The sequence below is a fragment of the Malania oleifera genome, chromosome 2, assembly GCF_029873635.1.
Source record: "Malania oleifera isolate guangnan ecotype guangnan chromosome 2, ASM2987363v1, whole genome shotgun sequence".
NCBI lineage: Eukaryota > Viridiplantae > Streptophyta > Magnoliopsida > Santalales > Ximeniaceae > Malania > Malania oleifera.
Window position 1 is genome coordinate 42357532 of NC_080418.1, and position 14981 is coordinate 42372512.

At 36.6% G+C, this 14981-nt stretch overlaps 1 protein-coding gene across 3 annotated transcripts in view; it reads left to right on the plus strand.

Moving 5' to 3' along the window:
• The first annotated feature begins 1587 nt into the window (after window positions 1–1587).
• The window catches only part of LOC131148109 (alkaline/neutral invertase E, chloroplastic-like), a 30479-nt gene continuing 17085 nt past the window's right edge, over window positions 1588–14981 (plus strand). Inside the window, exons 1-6 of one of the 3 annotated variants that reach the window (XM_058097840.1) lie at window positions 1588–1857; window positions 2449–3289; window positions 5026–5191; window positions 5295–5506; window positions 7405–7898; window positions 7971–8019. In XM_058097840.1, coding sequence (XP_057953823.1) covers window positions 2483–3289; window positions 5026–5191; window positions 5295–5506; window positions 7405–7898; window positions 7971–8019 — 1728 coding nt within the window. In that variant the 5' untranslated portion in view covers window positions 1588–1857; window positions 2449–2482. Of the gene's footprint in view, window positions 2027–2448; window positions 3290–5025; window positions 5192–5294; window positions 5507–7404; window positions 7899–7970; window positions 8020–14981 lie in introns of all 3 variants that reach the window. The other 2 variants (XM_058097842.1, XM_058097841.1) reach the window with 2 other exon arrangements.

Sequence of the window (14981 nt, forward strand, 5' to 3'; positions counted from 1 at the left end):
TCTGGTTCAAAAACCCTAATTTAATTAAATAAACCTCAAATAAACTACTATTTCTGCATTTTCTCAACTTAATAACCTTAAATAAACTTTTAAAAGCCTACAATTGAGAATCCAGACCCTTACCTTAACTTAAAAGCGTTTCTCGAAAAGCCCAGTTTAAGAAACTGTTCCGCTAGATATGTAGATAATCTTCCCTAGAACACCATAGTAACCTTCGATCGTCAATTCGGGTTGAATCCAGGTCGGATTCTCAGAGAGAAGGTAGAGAGATAAGTTTTGAGAGAGAAAAATGGAGAAGAATTGAATTTCTTCGCCAAAAAGCTTCCCTATTCCTTTATATACTCGTTTTTGCCATGTGGACTCGTTGACGAGAAGATAGGACTCCTCGACGAACCACTAAAGTACACTCGTTGACAAGGCCGTGGACTTGTCGACAAGTTTCAGAACAGTCAAATACCTCTCGGTTAATCCTCATCGACGAGACATGCATACTCGGCGACGAGACTCACAAGATCTCTTGTCAACGAGAAAATCCTGCTTGTCGACGAGCACCTACTTGTACCCTTTTACCATTTTTTTTTCCTTTTCTTCTATTTCCCCTTTTCCTTTTTATTTTCTAAACTTTTCTTTTCCCCTCTTTTTCTTTATTCCTTATTTATCTTTTTCATCTATTATTTTTCTTAATTATTTTATCATTAAAATTTCCCGGGTTATTACACTATGGGGCCAGTCACCTGAGTCACTTCTGTTTGCTTTCTTAAAAAGCACATAAAAGGGTTGGTCAGCTGATCAATCAAGGTCAATCGCTTGAACTTACAACTTTTATGAATTTAACAAATTTGTTTCCAAAAACTTCTTTAGCCTTTAAATTTGGAATATTGAAATGATACTTTTGAAATATATTTTCCATGGTTTTCAAAAACGGGTCCCTAAGTCAATAATAAATCCTAAGAGTTTCATGCATCAATATTGAATTGTTTGAAGTACTTACATGAGACTTCTTAAGGACTATGACTTTCTAATCATTAAGTTTTCATGTATTTGCTTTGTTTTCAATGTTTTCGTGTATTTGCTTTGACGTCCTTCATAGCTCATTGACTTAAATACATACTTCATCAAGTTTTTCTAACTTTAAGTACAAGCTTTTAATAGACTTTTTAAGCACTTGATCTTGATCTTTTATCAGCACACTGCCATGAAACTTCACCTAATCAAATATGTTAAGTCCCTTTGATTTATTATCATCAAAATAAGATTCTAAATCTTGCGTGACCAACAATAAAATCAATTACAAAATACTTTTACTATTTTTAAATTGTTATATCTAATAAAAATTTTATTATAAAGTAAATTTTAAAAGTATAATAATTAAGTAAAATAATTATAATATATTTTATTTTTATTATAATAACTTTTTTAATATGGTTTATTTTTAAGCTTATTATTTTAATTATATTTTTATAATATTATTTAAAATTCAATTTATATTAATTTTTATAAATGTTAAACAAAAGATTGTTGTTTCTAGTTCTGATTTTTAATTTTTATTTCTTTAATATTTTAGAGTAATGCGCACCATAATTAGATAAACAAATGGATCGGTTCTTTGCCCCAATAACGGGGAAAGAAGATCCGATTTCGCGTTATTCGGGTCGACTATGTCGTGACTTTAGCACGGCTTCATCATATGGAGGTCCTCACGCCGAGCTAACGGCCCCCCGCCATGGATGTGTGCTGAACTGCGTGTCGTCTCCTTCAATAACAGGACAAAATCCTTCCTAATGCATTACAAAACCCTAAATTTTATCAAACAATCGCTTCAGCGAGTCGCAGATCCTTAGAGCTGGTAGGATTGAGGTTAGCAATTTTCCGATGTTTTGTTGCCGTTTAGCACGAATATCAGCTCTGCCTGCGTGCGTGTGCGCTTGTGTGCGCGTAAAAACAAACAGGAAAGAAAAGAAATGTTTGTTTGGGAATTGGTGAAAGGAAGCAAAACGCTCTCATGTCCAATTAATGGCTCCTAGCTGTGAGTTTTTTTCTGAAAATCAAAACAACAAAATAATATAATTTCGATTTTAAATATATATATATATATATATATATATATATATATATATTTTCACTTTCTTTTCCTCCTTTTTCTGAGCAGCTAAAAATCAAAGTTTTAAAAAATGATCTGTTTTTTGGAAGTTTCTCTTTGGTTTAGCATTTTAAAAGTACTTCATCGAGATCAGCTTTTAGCAATACTCCTAAAAATATTATAAGGTAATAGCGTTGTTTTTGAGGCATCCAAATGTTTAGTCCAAGTGATTCAGCAGCTAGTATTTGTGGGTTTGAGTGAAGAAACGGTTCATTTTCGCATTAGTTGCGGTTTCTATAAATGTTTTTGAATATATGCTCGCTGTGTCAATATTGATGTTGTTGGATATGTGGTGTTGTATTGTATAGGTGAATGGCTAACCTGAAGAAATAAAATAATTCCATGTTTATTAGATCAATGGCTGCTACAGAAGCAGTTCTGCAAATTCCCTGTGGGGTTGTGCCTGGCCTTTGTCATTTGGATTCATATTTTAACAAGTCATGTTCAATTCATAGCTTCAAATCCCAAGTAAGAAGTATAAGGAAAAATGCTCTTGAGAGCACACTGCAACAAAAATGTTCGAGTGGGCTTCGAAGTTGTGGGAGGATTTATGCTCGACAAGATGTGCATGGCCTTCAACAAAAATGTTCGAGTAGGCTTTGGAGTTGTGGGAGGATTTATGCTCGACAAGATGTGCATGGCCTTTCTAATGGAAATACTCCAGTCAACAGGTTGGATTCTTTAAGTTGCAACTGCCGACCTGTTGGAAGTGTTAGTGGAGTAACTGCAGAGGATGGAAATGGGGCGTTTATTATTAGGGAATCAAATAAATCAAATCCTACTCTCATGAATGGTGTGACTCCTGATTCAAATGTTCCAGAGTTTGATCCAATTAAACAATTGAAAAATGAAACAGAGAGATCTTTGTCAAAGAGTAAGCTTGCTGCTGCTGGAAAAATTATTGATGGATTGGGAAGGGCTAATGTAAATTCCATTGAGGATGAAGCTTGGAATCAACTGCGTGAATCTATTGTTTTTTATTGTGGTAATCCGGTTGGAACAATTGCTGCAAATGACCCAAGTGATTTGAGCATTCTAAACTATGATCAAGTCTTCATTCGTGATTTTATACCTGCTGGCATGGCTTTCCTTCTGAAGGGCGAGTATGATATTGTACGGAACTTCATCCTTTGCACCCTTCAACTGCAGGTAATTAAATAACTCCTTGTCTGATTGTTAATTTAACATGACACTTGTGTATAAATATGCCTGGTTGACAAGTATTTTAACAGAATAGTTTTTGAATCCATGAGTAGAAGTGTGCTAATTATTATACTCTACCTTAGTATAGTGTTTTAATGGAATAGTTCTTTGAATCCACGGGTAGAAGTGTGTTAAGTATTATACTTGACCTTAGTATATATCCCTCTTTCTTTTTCATGTTCTGAACGTTTCATGCAGCTCCTAGTTTAGGTCAATAGGATGGCACTTACACTCTTTTAAGCTCATTGTGAAGACTTTAGTTTCAAGAGTAGATGAAAATTATCAAAGCTTCTATCATTTCAGTTGAAAATTAATGTCATGAAATCATGCTTATGGTATCTGATTGCAATCATGCTCAAGTTATCCTATTCCTGGCGCCTCTTTTTGATATTTACTGTTGTATCTTCCTATTCCAGATGGCTCTCACTTGATCTTTATCCTTCTATATTCAACTCTATAATTCAGACCATAGTCTCTCATCTTTAGCCTTTTATAAAAGAAAAAAAAAAAGGAAGTGGAAAATATTTTTGGCAATTTCCTATGTTTATTGTTGTTCATAGACAGAATTAATAAACTGTATTTAGAGAAGTATAATTGGACAGTTTTATTGTACTTTGGTTGCTTTTTCAATATTATGTGATTTTGATTAGCTTTCATGATACATGCTTATTTTTTAATGAAACTATTCATTGTAAGTGTTACAGAACTCCTTCCCTCGAAGTGACTAAGACATTTTGACATCACTTTGAAATTGATGTCTTACTCCATGACTTATCGGGGAAGGAGTCCTCAAACACTTGGGCATCAAGGGGATGCCACCCAATTGCAGTGAAAGACAACAAAAAATATAAAGAACTATCCTCACTGTAGCGTGTCAAAGAAATCAAGGATTACATTAACATCCATCACAACCGGCCCATTGTGCTAGTTGGATATCAGTTGTCCATTGATCCTTGACAAACATAAAGGGGCGAAACAGATCCTTCAAAAGCTCTCCTGTTTCTTTCCTCACACTGACTGAAAATGGCAAGGGGGATAAGGGAAAGAGCCTTCCTTCTATCCTTATTGGAGCGCCTGCTTTTCCAAGCCCAGAGCTCACCCTCTACAGTTCCAGAAGTGACCCACTTCTGCATGATCACGGAAATGACCAAGTTCCAGAATCTTCTAGTCGAGGAGCAGTGCAAGAGAAACTGCTCAACTGAGTCAGCCTGCTCAACATGAGAAACACCTATTAACGACTGGCAAGGTGTTGTTCCTGTGATACGTATTTTATCGCATAGATGATTTCTTTTCAAGATGAATATTCCATAATCCAATATTATAGCTCTTTGATCACTTTGACTTAAAAAGTAATATTACATTTATAGTCGATCCTTGGAATGAATCCCATTTGTTTCTCCTTGTGATGATGAATGACCTACTTTGTTCATTATATTTATGTATGTTTATGTGCAACACATATGATGTTGAATTTGTATTCTTTCAACAATCTTGGCGGTAGTCTTGAGATTTTCTGGGTTTATTAAATGATGAGGATCTGACTTGTGCAAGGTTCCCATGAAAGAGATACATTTGTTAAATGACAACTCCATTACGGTCTTATTAATAATGCTAACATACTATTTAATTTTTTTTTAACTTAAAATATTCCCTTTATTTTTTTGGTCTCCATTTATTGACAGAGCTGGGAAAAAACCATGGACTGCCATAGTCCTGGTCAAGGACTGATGCCTGCCAGTTTCAAAGTGCGCACTGTTCCACTTGATGGCGATGATTCTGCAACCGAGGATGTGTTGGATCCTGATTTTGGTGAGGCAGCTATTGGCCGTGTTGCTCCAGTTGACTCTGGTAAATAGCTTCTTTGTTCAAGAAATTAATTTCTGAAAATAAATGGATTAATGAATTCCTCAACTTTAAGTGAGCTTCCGTAAATTTTATTATTTCAATTCAGGACTGTGGTGGATCATATTGTTACGAGCATATGGAAAATTCTCTGGGGACTTTTCAGTTCAGGAGAGAGTTGACGTGCAAACTGGAATTAAAATGATTCTGAAGCTCTGTCTTTCTGATGGTTTCGATATGTTTCCAACTTTATTGGTGACAGATGGTTCATGCATGATTGATCGACGCATGGGGATTCACGGCCACCCTTTGGAAATTCAGGCAAATCACAGTTTTCCATCAAACTGCTTGACCGTAATTCTAATGGGTTTTTTCCCCTTTATTTTTCTGTCAGTTTGACCGTTACTAATCAATTTCCTTTACAAAAAATTCTAGCTCATCTATTTCACTACATAAAATGCAAATCCACAGTTATGGACCTTATGGTGTGGTGAATCAGTGATACATAGTTCTCTCTGTGTGAGTAGACAGTTCCCTCACACACATTGCAATATCTGATATTCTGACTTTCTAAGGAAAATTCCTGGGTTGGCAAGCCTTCAAGTTGAAGGAAAAGAATAATTTTGAGAAGCTGAATTTTTTAAGTTAAATGAATCCGTTTCCCTCGCTCAACCTCTTTGGATGTGTTTGTTCTCGTTAGTTATGAGTTTACTAGAGAAAATATTTGAGGGAAAGGTTTCATAGGCTGCCCAGTGTTTTCATTTAAAATTTCCCCCCCTTTTTTTTTTCAGTTCAATAATATTATGTTGGCATTACAATTACCAGCGTCAGGGCTGAGTATTTGTTGTCCTGTAATGCCGCATTGTTATGTATTTGTTTTCTGTTGTTAAGCTGCAGTCTGATGGTTGAGACTTCTTCAGAACATTGACTTCTTGTTGCTTAGTTTCTAAGCTCTGAATTTGGATCAGACTCCACTGGTGCCTGTGTCAGGCAACTGATTCAAAACATTGATCCCACTTTTGTGGATATGCATTTGGATCACTCTAGTACCAAACCCATGAACCATGCTATGCATGGTTGTTGATATTTCATCTTCAAAAATAAAAACCATTACTAAAGAAAATGAATGTTGCTTACCTCCTTTTAGTATTTACTCTTGCAATATTCTGTGTAAAACTTTTGTGTTATAGTCGTTAAAGCATTAGTTATCACTTGACCCAAAAGCTTAAGTTTTTAGGTTATTCACCAACAATGTATTTATTTCCTTAAATTTGTGGTGTTGGATATGTGGCTCATATTGAGTGGAACGCATGCATTGGGAAAGCATGGTGAAGCAAAGAACAAGGAAGTAGGCTGCAAGAAGAAACCGTCGACTATTTGGTCGACGGTATGATCGACGGTTCACCCTTAGGAGATAACTGTCGACGGTTTCCCTAAAGCCATCGACGGTTTCAGTCTGCAGGAATCAACTTCGGTATTAAACCGTCGATGGTTGTGCTGAAACCGTTGACAGTATTGTTCGGTGCTAAACACGAATTTTGAATCGGGAAGATCAGTAGATTGGCGGATTTGGAGGATTTTCCTCTTGGATTTACTATAGGAGTATTTTAGATAGTTTCTAAGCTTTCTGTTTGCATAGGGTTAGCGTATTAACAATATTTGTGATCCTTGATGTACGATTTTGACGAATGAAAGTGAAAATCAGCCACTTGCTCCCATGGACGTAGGCACATTGCGAACCACGTAAATTCTTGTGTCTTTGATTATTTGCTTTCCCATATTCTCTTTGTGATTGATTGTTTACGTATTATTCATCGTTGGTTGCTGCATTGCTTGATCCGATTCGATTTGTGGTTTCCACTGCACGTTGGCATTCAGCACTTTGCACAACATGTGGAATGATATATTATTGGGCATGAATACTCTCTCTGAGAATTGAATCCTGTTCTCTTCAATATTGAGCTCTAAGAAGGTCACTGTTACGGAAGAATTGAATTCTATCCTCTTCCATCTTAACATTTTCACTTCAGATACATTTACTTTTTAGAATAGTTGTGATATTATTTGGAATGAAATGGAAATTGAAAGTTCAGTAACCATTTGTGGCTGTAATGTGATAGAAGTTGATGTATAAAGCCCTTGTCTTTTTGAGTATTTTTCTCGTTTAATGGGAAGACAAACTGCACAATATTGTACATGATTGTTGCATTTTCTTGCAGGCACTGTTTTATTCAGCATTACTTTGTGCACGTGAGATGCTAGCACCTGAGGATGGTTCAGCTGACCTTATTAGAGCACTTAATAATCGTCTTGTTGCATTATCGTTCCACATCAGGGAGTATTACTGGATCGATATGAGAAAACTCAATGAAATATACCGTTACAAGACTGAGGAATACTCATATGATGCAGTTAATAAGTTCAACATCTACCCAGATCAGATTCCTCCTTGGCTGGTGGAATGGATGCCCAATAAGGGAGGCTATCTAATAGGAAACCTTCAGCCAGCTCACATGGACTTCCGTTTCTTTTCACTTGGAAACTTGTGGTCTGTTACAAGCAGTCTTGCAACAATAGACCAGTCACATGCCATTTTGGATCTGATTGAAGCAAAATGGGCAGACTTAGTTGCACAGATGCCTTTAAAAATATGTTATCCTGCTCTTGAGGGACAGGAATGGCGAATTATCACTGGCAGTGATCCCAAGAACACGTATTGTCTTTACTTCTCTGGTTTTGTTATATAATCTTTCCTGTTTTCTTAGCTTTGTTTCCTGACATGCAGACCTTGGTCATACCATAATGGGGGATCCTGGCCAGCATTGCTTTGGCAGGTAGGCTTACTTTTTCTTGAATTCATACTTGTCCCTGTTTTCTGGAGCTGGTAATCAGTTACTACAATGCCCAACTGGAAAAAACAAAAATTAATAATGCCACATTGAAGCTTCTAATGTCTTATGGTATAAATATAAAGATGAAGCTCATCCTCTGTGATCCAGCACGAGATTCTACCACTATCAGTTTTGTATTAAGCTAAAGTCTTATCTTTTAGCATATGGCAATATAAATGCATTTTGATCAGTCTACATTTCCACACCGTGTGTGTGCACATGCATGGTAGATCCACTTTCTCCATTTTTTCTTGATTGACAATTGGATGCTTAAATGTTTGATTCATACGTATTCATGTTCTATAACAATCTCGTAGTTGTAACATTTTGTTATACAAGTATGTTTTATTCGTAAGCTGCATTATAGTCTCCCTCATTCATGTCTTGTGGTATGAAACAAGAATGTCTGTGACATCAAAGGAAGCTTTGACCATGCAGTCATTTTGTTGTACAAATAGGTGAGATTATTGAGCCTCTGTATAGCGTGCTGCATTCACAGTAAGTGTGCTCTGTGCAAGTATGCCACACGAATGACTTTGAAATCAGATGGGGCTTCATACATGTGCTTCACATGTTGCTGCGTTATGTTCATATCTTATTTATTTATTCTAGAAAATGGGTAGGATGTACTTTATGTTTGATTTGGTGAATGCTCTAAGCATCATCTTATCAATATTATCAGGTGTGTAATCCTGAATCCTGGGAGGATGGGGAGTAAGATCATTTATCCTAATAGAAGTATTTTCTAACTTATACCCTTAAAACTACTCTATGCAGCAGCATTTATTCGTATTTGGTTGAGAGATTTTTCTAAGGTCTCTTCTTGGCTATTGGGTATAAGGGGATCCTTTTTGGCCTTGTTCTTAGGCCCCTTTCAGTTTTTCGCTTTGTCTATTTTTAATATTATTGGAAAATTTGATAAATTTACCTACAAATCTTATCCATAAATCTTTCTAGAGTTAAGGAGGACTGGGAGAACTAGCATAATCAGGATTTTCTTTCAAGGCCTGGACAATTAAGCCTCTTTAGCAAGTTGTGAGCAATGTCGTATTTTTTATTTCGTGAGTTTCTTGCATTGGAACCTCTTAAATTATATTCTATTTCTAGGATTTTCCTCATTTGAATTAAATGGGATAATAAATCTACACTAGATGGTTACTTGTGTGAGGTTTTGAAAAAAGGTCGAATTTAGAGGTTTTTGGGGATGTTAGAGCTAAGAAGATCAAGTATTTTACATTAGATTGCTTGGGTTCGTCAGGGCTTAAGGTTTGGAGACATCTTCTCTTAAAAGTGAATCAAATGATTTTATTTTTAAGGAAGATAGGAGTTGGAGGCAAAGGACTAGGTTTATGTAGATTAGGGATGGTGATTGCAATTTTAGATTCTTTCATAGGATGGTCAATGTGAAGAGAAGGAAAAGCATGATTAGATAGTTGGAACCTAGCATTGGTGAAGTCATTAGAGACTCTAGTTTGATTGAAGAGGATATTTTTTTGTTTTAAAAGTCTCTACTAAAAGGAGGATGATTATAGGCCTATGATTGAGGGGTTGGAATGGTGTTCTGCGCAAATGTCTTCATTGGAGAGACTTATAGATGAGGAAGGGGTTAGGACGTAGGAGTGCAGTGTTTGTGATGGAGAGGTATAAGACTTTAGATCCAGACTCTAGATGGCTTGAATGTCTTTTTTTTCCCAAGATTGTTGGGATGCAGGGAAAAATGGGCTCTCAGAAAGGGGTTTTTTTTTTCAAGAATTCTATGTTAATGGTTGGTAAGAGCATGAATTCTCCTTTTATTACAATGGTCCCTAAGAAGAATTGCTCTTTAAAGGTGAAGGATTTTTAGGCCTATTAGCTTGGTGGCTAGTGTGTACAATTATCACAAAGGTCGTTTTGATAGGTTGAATGTGGTTTTTAAGTGCTACTATTTCTCATTCTCAGAGTGCTTTTGTTTTGAGGTTAGCAAATTTTAGTTGCTGTTTGGTGGCTAATGAGGTGGTTGAGGATGTGCATAAGAGGAAGGACAGGTGGGTTGTTTTAGAAAGCCTATGATCATGTGAGTTGGAGTTCTTTAAATTAGGTTTTGGCTGTGGAAGGTTTAGTGGTAGGTGAGGTCTTGGATGAAGCGTTTGTCTATTATTTTGTTCTTTGTCATTATCAACGGGTAACTTAAATATGAGTCTACAGCTTCTAGGGGTGTTGGGCAGGGTTATCCTTTATCCCACTTTCTGTTTGTTCTTGAGGTTATTAGAAAGTAGATTGATAGCACAGTGTAGGTAGGTTTTGTGCAAGGGATCGTAATGGGAAGTGGTAATTGTCTCTCATTCACAGTTTGCGGATGACCAATTGTTTTCTAACTCATGTCAGGAGTCCTTTGGGAATATTGAACGTTCTTCCCCTCCAGTTTTTTGGGAGTTTGTTTTTTCTGAGGATTATCAAGGGTAAGAGTGGTATTGCAGTTGCTCATCTGGCTTTGTTTAGAATTCTAGATCTTGCCTGCTTAGCTGGTTGAAGTATGTTGGATTAACCTTCTGATTTATCTAGGGGTTTCTTTGGGCTAGTCCATGGTCTCTTAACTTTTCAGGATCTTGTAGTTGGCAAAGCATCTGAGCATCTTGATGGGTTGAAAGGCACTTCATTTAATTTCGTAGGCATATCACTTTGATTCATATATGTCTTATTTCTATCCCTTTGATTCCTGTTGGGGTGGTGGGTAGAGATGTTGTGTGTAGATCTAAGAATGAGGAGGGTAGCTTGGGTCTTGGCTATTTGGTGTCTATGAACATTGTCATACTGGGTAAATGGCAATGGTGATTACTCTTGGAGGTTCATTCCCTTTGTGATTAGATGATTAAAAATAAATTTGGCTTGCAGGAACTGGTAGGATGCTAATATTGGTATCAGGGCTTCTGACAAGTCTGAGAAGAGTACTCGAAGGTTCATGGGTCAAAGTTCTGCTTTGTTCTTTCCTTTCATCATATATAAAGTGGGTTTTGGTTCATGCATTTTTTCTTTGGGAGGGTGGGTGGGTGGAAAATGTTCCTCTTTCTATCCAATCCTCTAGTCCTTTTCGGTTATCTATGTTACACAATACCTTTTTTTTTTTTCTTTCTTTTTGATTGTGGAAGGGATTAGGTTTCTTGGTACTCTAAATTTCATACAAATCTGAGTGATCAGGACTCCGGGGGGGCAGACAGGTGTTCTTCCTTGCTCATTTTGTTTGATGTCTTTCATTCTTTCAGGAATGCCCAGGGTGTGGGTTTTGGATGGATTAACAATTTTTCTTGGAAATTGTCTACTTGCTTGACTCGATCTTCCAGGTCTTTCCCTCTTGATAGTTGTATTTGGGAAGTTAACATTTTCTTTGAGGTTAGGTTTTTATCCTTTTTTTTTTTAAAAAAAAAAAAACAGAAGAAGAAATATATTAAGAAAGAAGAGAGGATGAGAAATATAAAAAACTATAAAAGAAACAGAAAAAGTTAATACATGAAGAAATTCCAAACAAGGTCAAAAGAGCCAACCAATTGCAATTTATATGATCAAAATCCATATTGCAAGAACACCTTGTATTGAACACCCACAAGGACGCTAAAAACATGATTTGATTGCAAATCAAATCTTTTTAAGATCCATGATCTTGAAAATCTGGTCATTTCTCTCCAACTGAATAACCCAGAAGCAGCAAAAATTAGAACACCTTCCAAACCTCTAGTCAACCATCAAGAAAAGTCTCCAAATAATAAGGGCATACCCAACAAACCAAATAGTATGTTCCTTAAAACACCAAGCTACAGGGCAATGCAAGAATAGATGATCATGATCCTCCTCATACTGCTATGACACATAACACATACATATAGGGATGCAACCATGTATGGTCTTCGAACTTGCAAACAAATTGTTGGTGTTAAAGGATAGTGATTCATACAAAAGCCTGCCTTTGAAGGAACTTTAGCTTTCCACATTCCACAATCTATTGACAAGAGCAAAAGAATGAAAAGACCTGCTTAGATGATCATAGAATGATTTACAAAAGAAAACTGTTGAATTATCCACACATGTAACATCCCCACAACGATAATGATGAAAAGAATCCAACAATCTCAGGAGAGAGGAAGTTCCTCAACCTCTCTATTATTAAGATTACGACAAAATTGAAAAATCCAAGAAACCTCTTGAGCCATCCATAACATGAAAAGGCGAAATAAGTGTGTCAAGATGCAAACAGAGATGAAAAGTTGGAGGGAAAAGCAACAGAAAAGCAAGCATCTCCAACCCAAATGCCCTGCCAAAACCAAATTTTACACAAATCTCCCCCACATTATATATATTTTTGCGCATCTCCCACATTATATTTGATACAAGGGGGCAAACAAAGAAGTTCCTCTAGCTATATTATTGGCATCCCATCCATTTGACGAGTAAACACCAACAATCTGCTAGACAATAGGCGGCCTGTTTCATTCCCACCATTTTTTTGGCTCTGCCAGGTTGCTCAGCTTTTGTAGAATAAATGTTTGATCTTTTTGGAGAGTTGGGTTTGTCCAAGTTTTATTAACATTTTTTCTACTCACTCCTTTGAGAGGGGTTGAAAGGAAAAATGATGCTAATTGTTTGTGGAAGTGTGATATCTTTGTTGTGTTCTGGAGCATTTGGATTGGAAAGAAACGTGCATTTTTAGCAGAATGGATTTGACTTTATCATTGCTTTGGGATAGAATTGTTTTATTTGCATCTTGTTGGGATTTTTTTTCAGATGTTTTGAGAGATTGGTGGGCATCGTTGCCCTTATGTTGTTTCTTCTTTCTTGTGTATTTGCTCCTTCCTTTGTTATGTGAGACTCAAGAAACACACACTACAGGTACAAACCCCTAATAAACACAAACCCAAGTTCATTTCATAATCTACGTCCTCCTAAGGCTTACTAAATATAAGTTCAGTTTCTAAATTCTAAAATACAAAGTTTCCTAATTTGCTACATTTTTTATTGCGAGAATCAAGCCATAATAAATATGATTTAAAAATGAAAATCAAATCAAATTTTGGATATTTTCTTGATTGATAATTTAGGCCCTTGGGTTGGTCCAAGTCTCTACAATGAACATTCCTCTTGCCTTCAATCCCGTCTACCATGGGAAGTTTGACCTCGAGAGCGAATTAATAGAAGGTGGACTTGGAGAACAAGAACATGTCCAAGACTACCCCATATCTTCATAGGATTTGGGATGACGGTTAAGATTGTATCTCATAAATGGTTTGAACCAACCTTGACCTTGATATTGTTTACACGGACGTCATATGTCATATGATACTCAAAACTGCCAAAGTGTTCCTCACTTTATGTCAACAATTAGAGAATCGCAGCATCGCATCATAGCTTGAAAAATTTCCCTGATGATCAATACAATATCCACACAAGAGGACAAGCTATCTTTAAAACCTGCTTGAAATCTGAAAACCTTTTGTGGGTTTTGAGATCATGTAATCCCAGACAAGTCGCATAGTTGTTGGACCCTGTTGATGGTTATTTTAGTTGGCATTATTAAGTGTGTTAGTGTTATGTTAATAAGTGAGAGTTAGTAAGGGTATTATGGTCATTGATATGTACTTTGACATATAATATAAATAGAGGGAGATACCTATCGTTGTGATAGGTCTTCCATTTTACCCAATTATTCAACATTGTATCATAGCATGATTCTATGACCTAAAACCCTAATTGTCACAGCCACCATAAAAAATGAAGCCTAGAACCCTAAATCTGCTGCATGTCTACCATCATAGAATATTTTCCAGCAACACTATAGCCCTAAGAAACAGGCAGCAGCTGCCAGAAGTCAGAGCAGTCACCAGAAATTCCTAGGTGACACTGCCAGTTCAGGAATACAAAATATGCTATAGATTTTGCAAAACACCACCATAGTCACCCACAGACGCTGCTGATCTGCTCACCCTCCCCCCTACCACTGAAATCCCATCTCCAGACAGTCCCCCAAGTGCCCTTACGCACCGATTGAAAGGCTCCCAGGGCTGATCCCACGTGCTGATGTGTAGAGCCAATTTCAGGCATGTTTCTGGCCTGAATTCATCAGGCAGTGCTCAAATCCCTATATAAACATATTAGTGAAGTTTTTTTGTGTTGTTTTTTGTCCAAAGGTCTCACCATTTTTAATTGCTCATGTGCGGCTCCCGAGGAAAGGTTGTTTGATGCTTCCCAATGCTGTTTGTCAATGGTTGTTGAGTTTATTGGGCCTGAAACAGTGGTATGTGCTGTGTTTTTTATTCATACGTTGTGTGCTTTTGGTTTGCATTGGTTATCAAAGGTTGTGTTTGTTGGGATGGGGTTGATGAATTTGAAAAAAATGTTGTCTGCTGTGTATTTTTGATCTGCTGCTCTATTGTGGTGGTTTATGTGTTGGGATGGAGTTGCCAAATCCCAAAAGTGTCTTGCTCATTAGTTTCTTGTTCAAGTGAATAGTGTACTATAATAGTCTCATTGCATCTGTTGCTCAAAGAAGTAATCATACTGTTTGTATGTCATTTGATATCTCTCCCCCTATTCCCTAGGTTATAGACTTTGCCGCTATTGACCATATGACAGTTGTCACCAACTTCTTTTCTGATCTCCAATATTCTAAAAATCTACCTCAAATTACCCTTGTTGATGGTCCACTACTGCTACTAAGGGAATAGGAACAATAAATCCTACTCCCTCAATTTCTCTTTCTTCTGTTTAATACATTCCTAAATCCTCCTTTAATCTTATGTTTGTTAGTAAAATTACAAAATGACTAAATTGCTTTGTAACCTTCTCTCCTGATTCTGTTCTTATTAAAACAACTAGTTCCTACTTTAGGAAAGCATCATCGGGTTCCCTTTGCCTCCTGAGTCAATCAAAGAGCTGTTAAC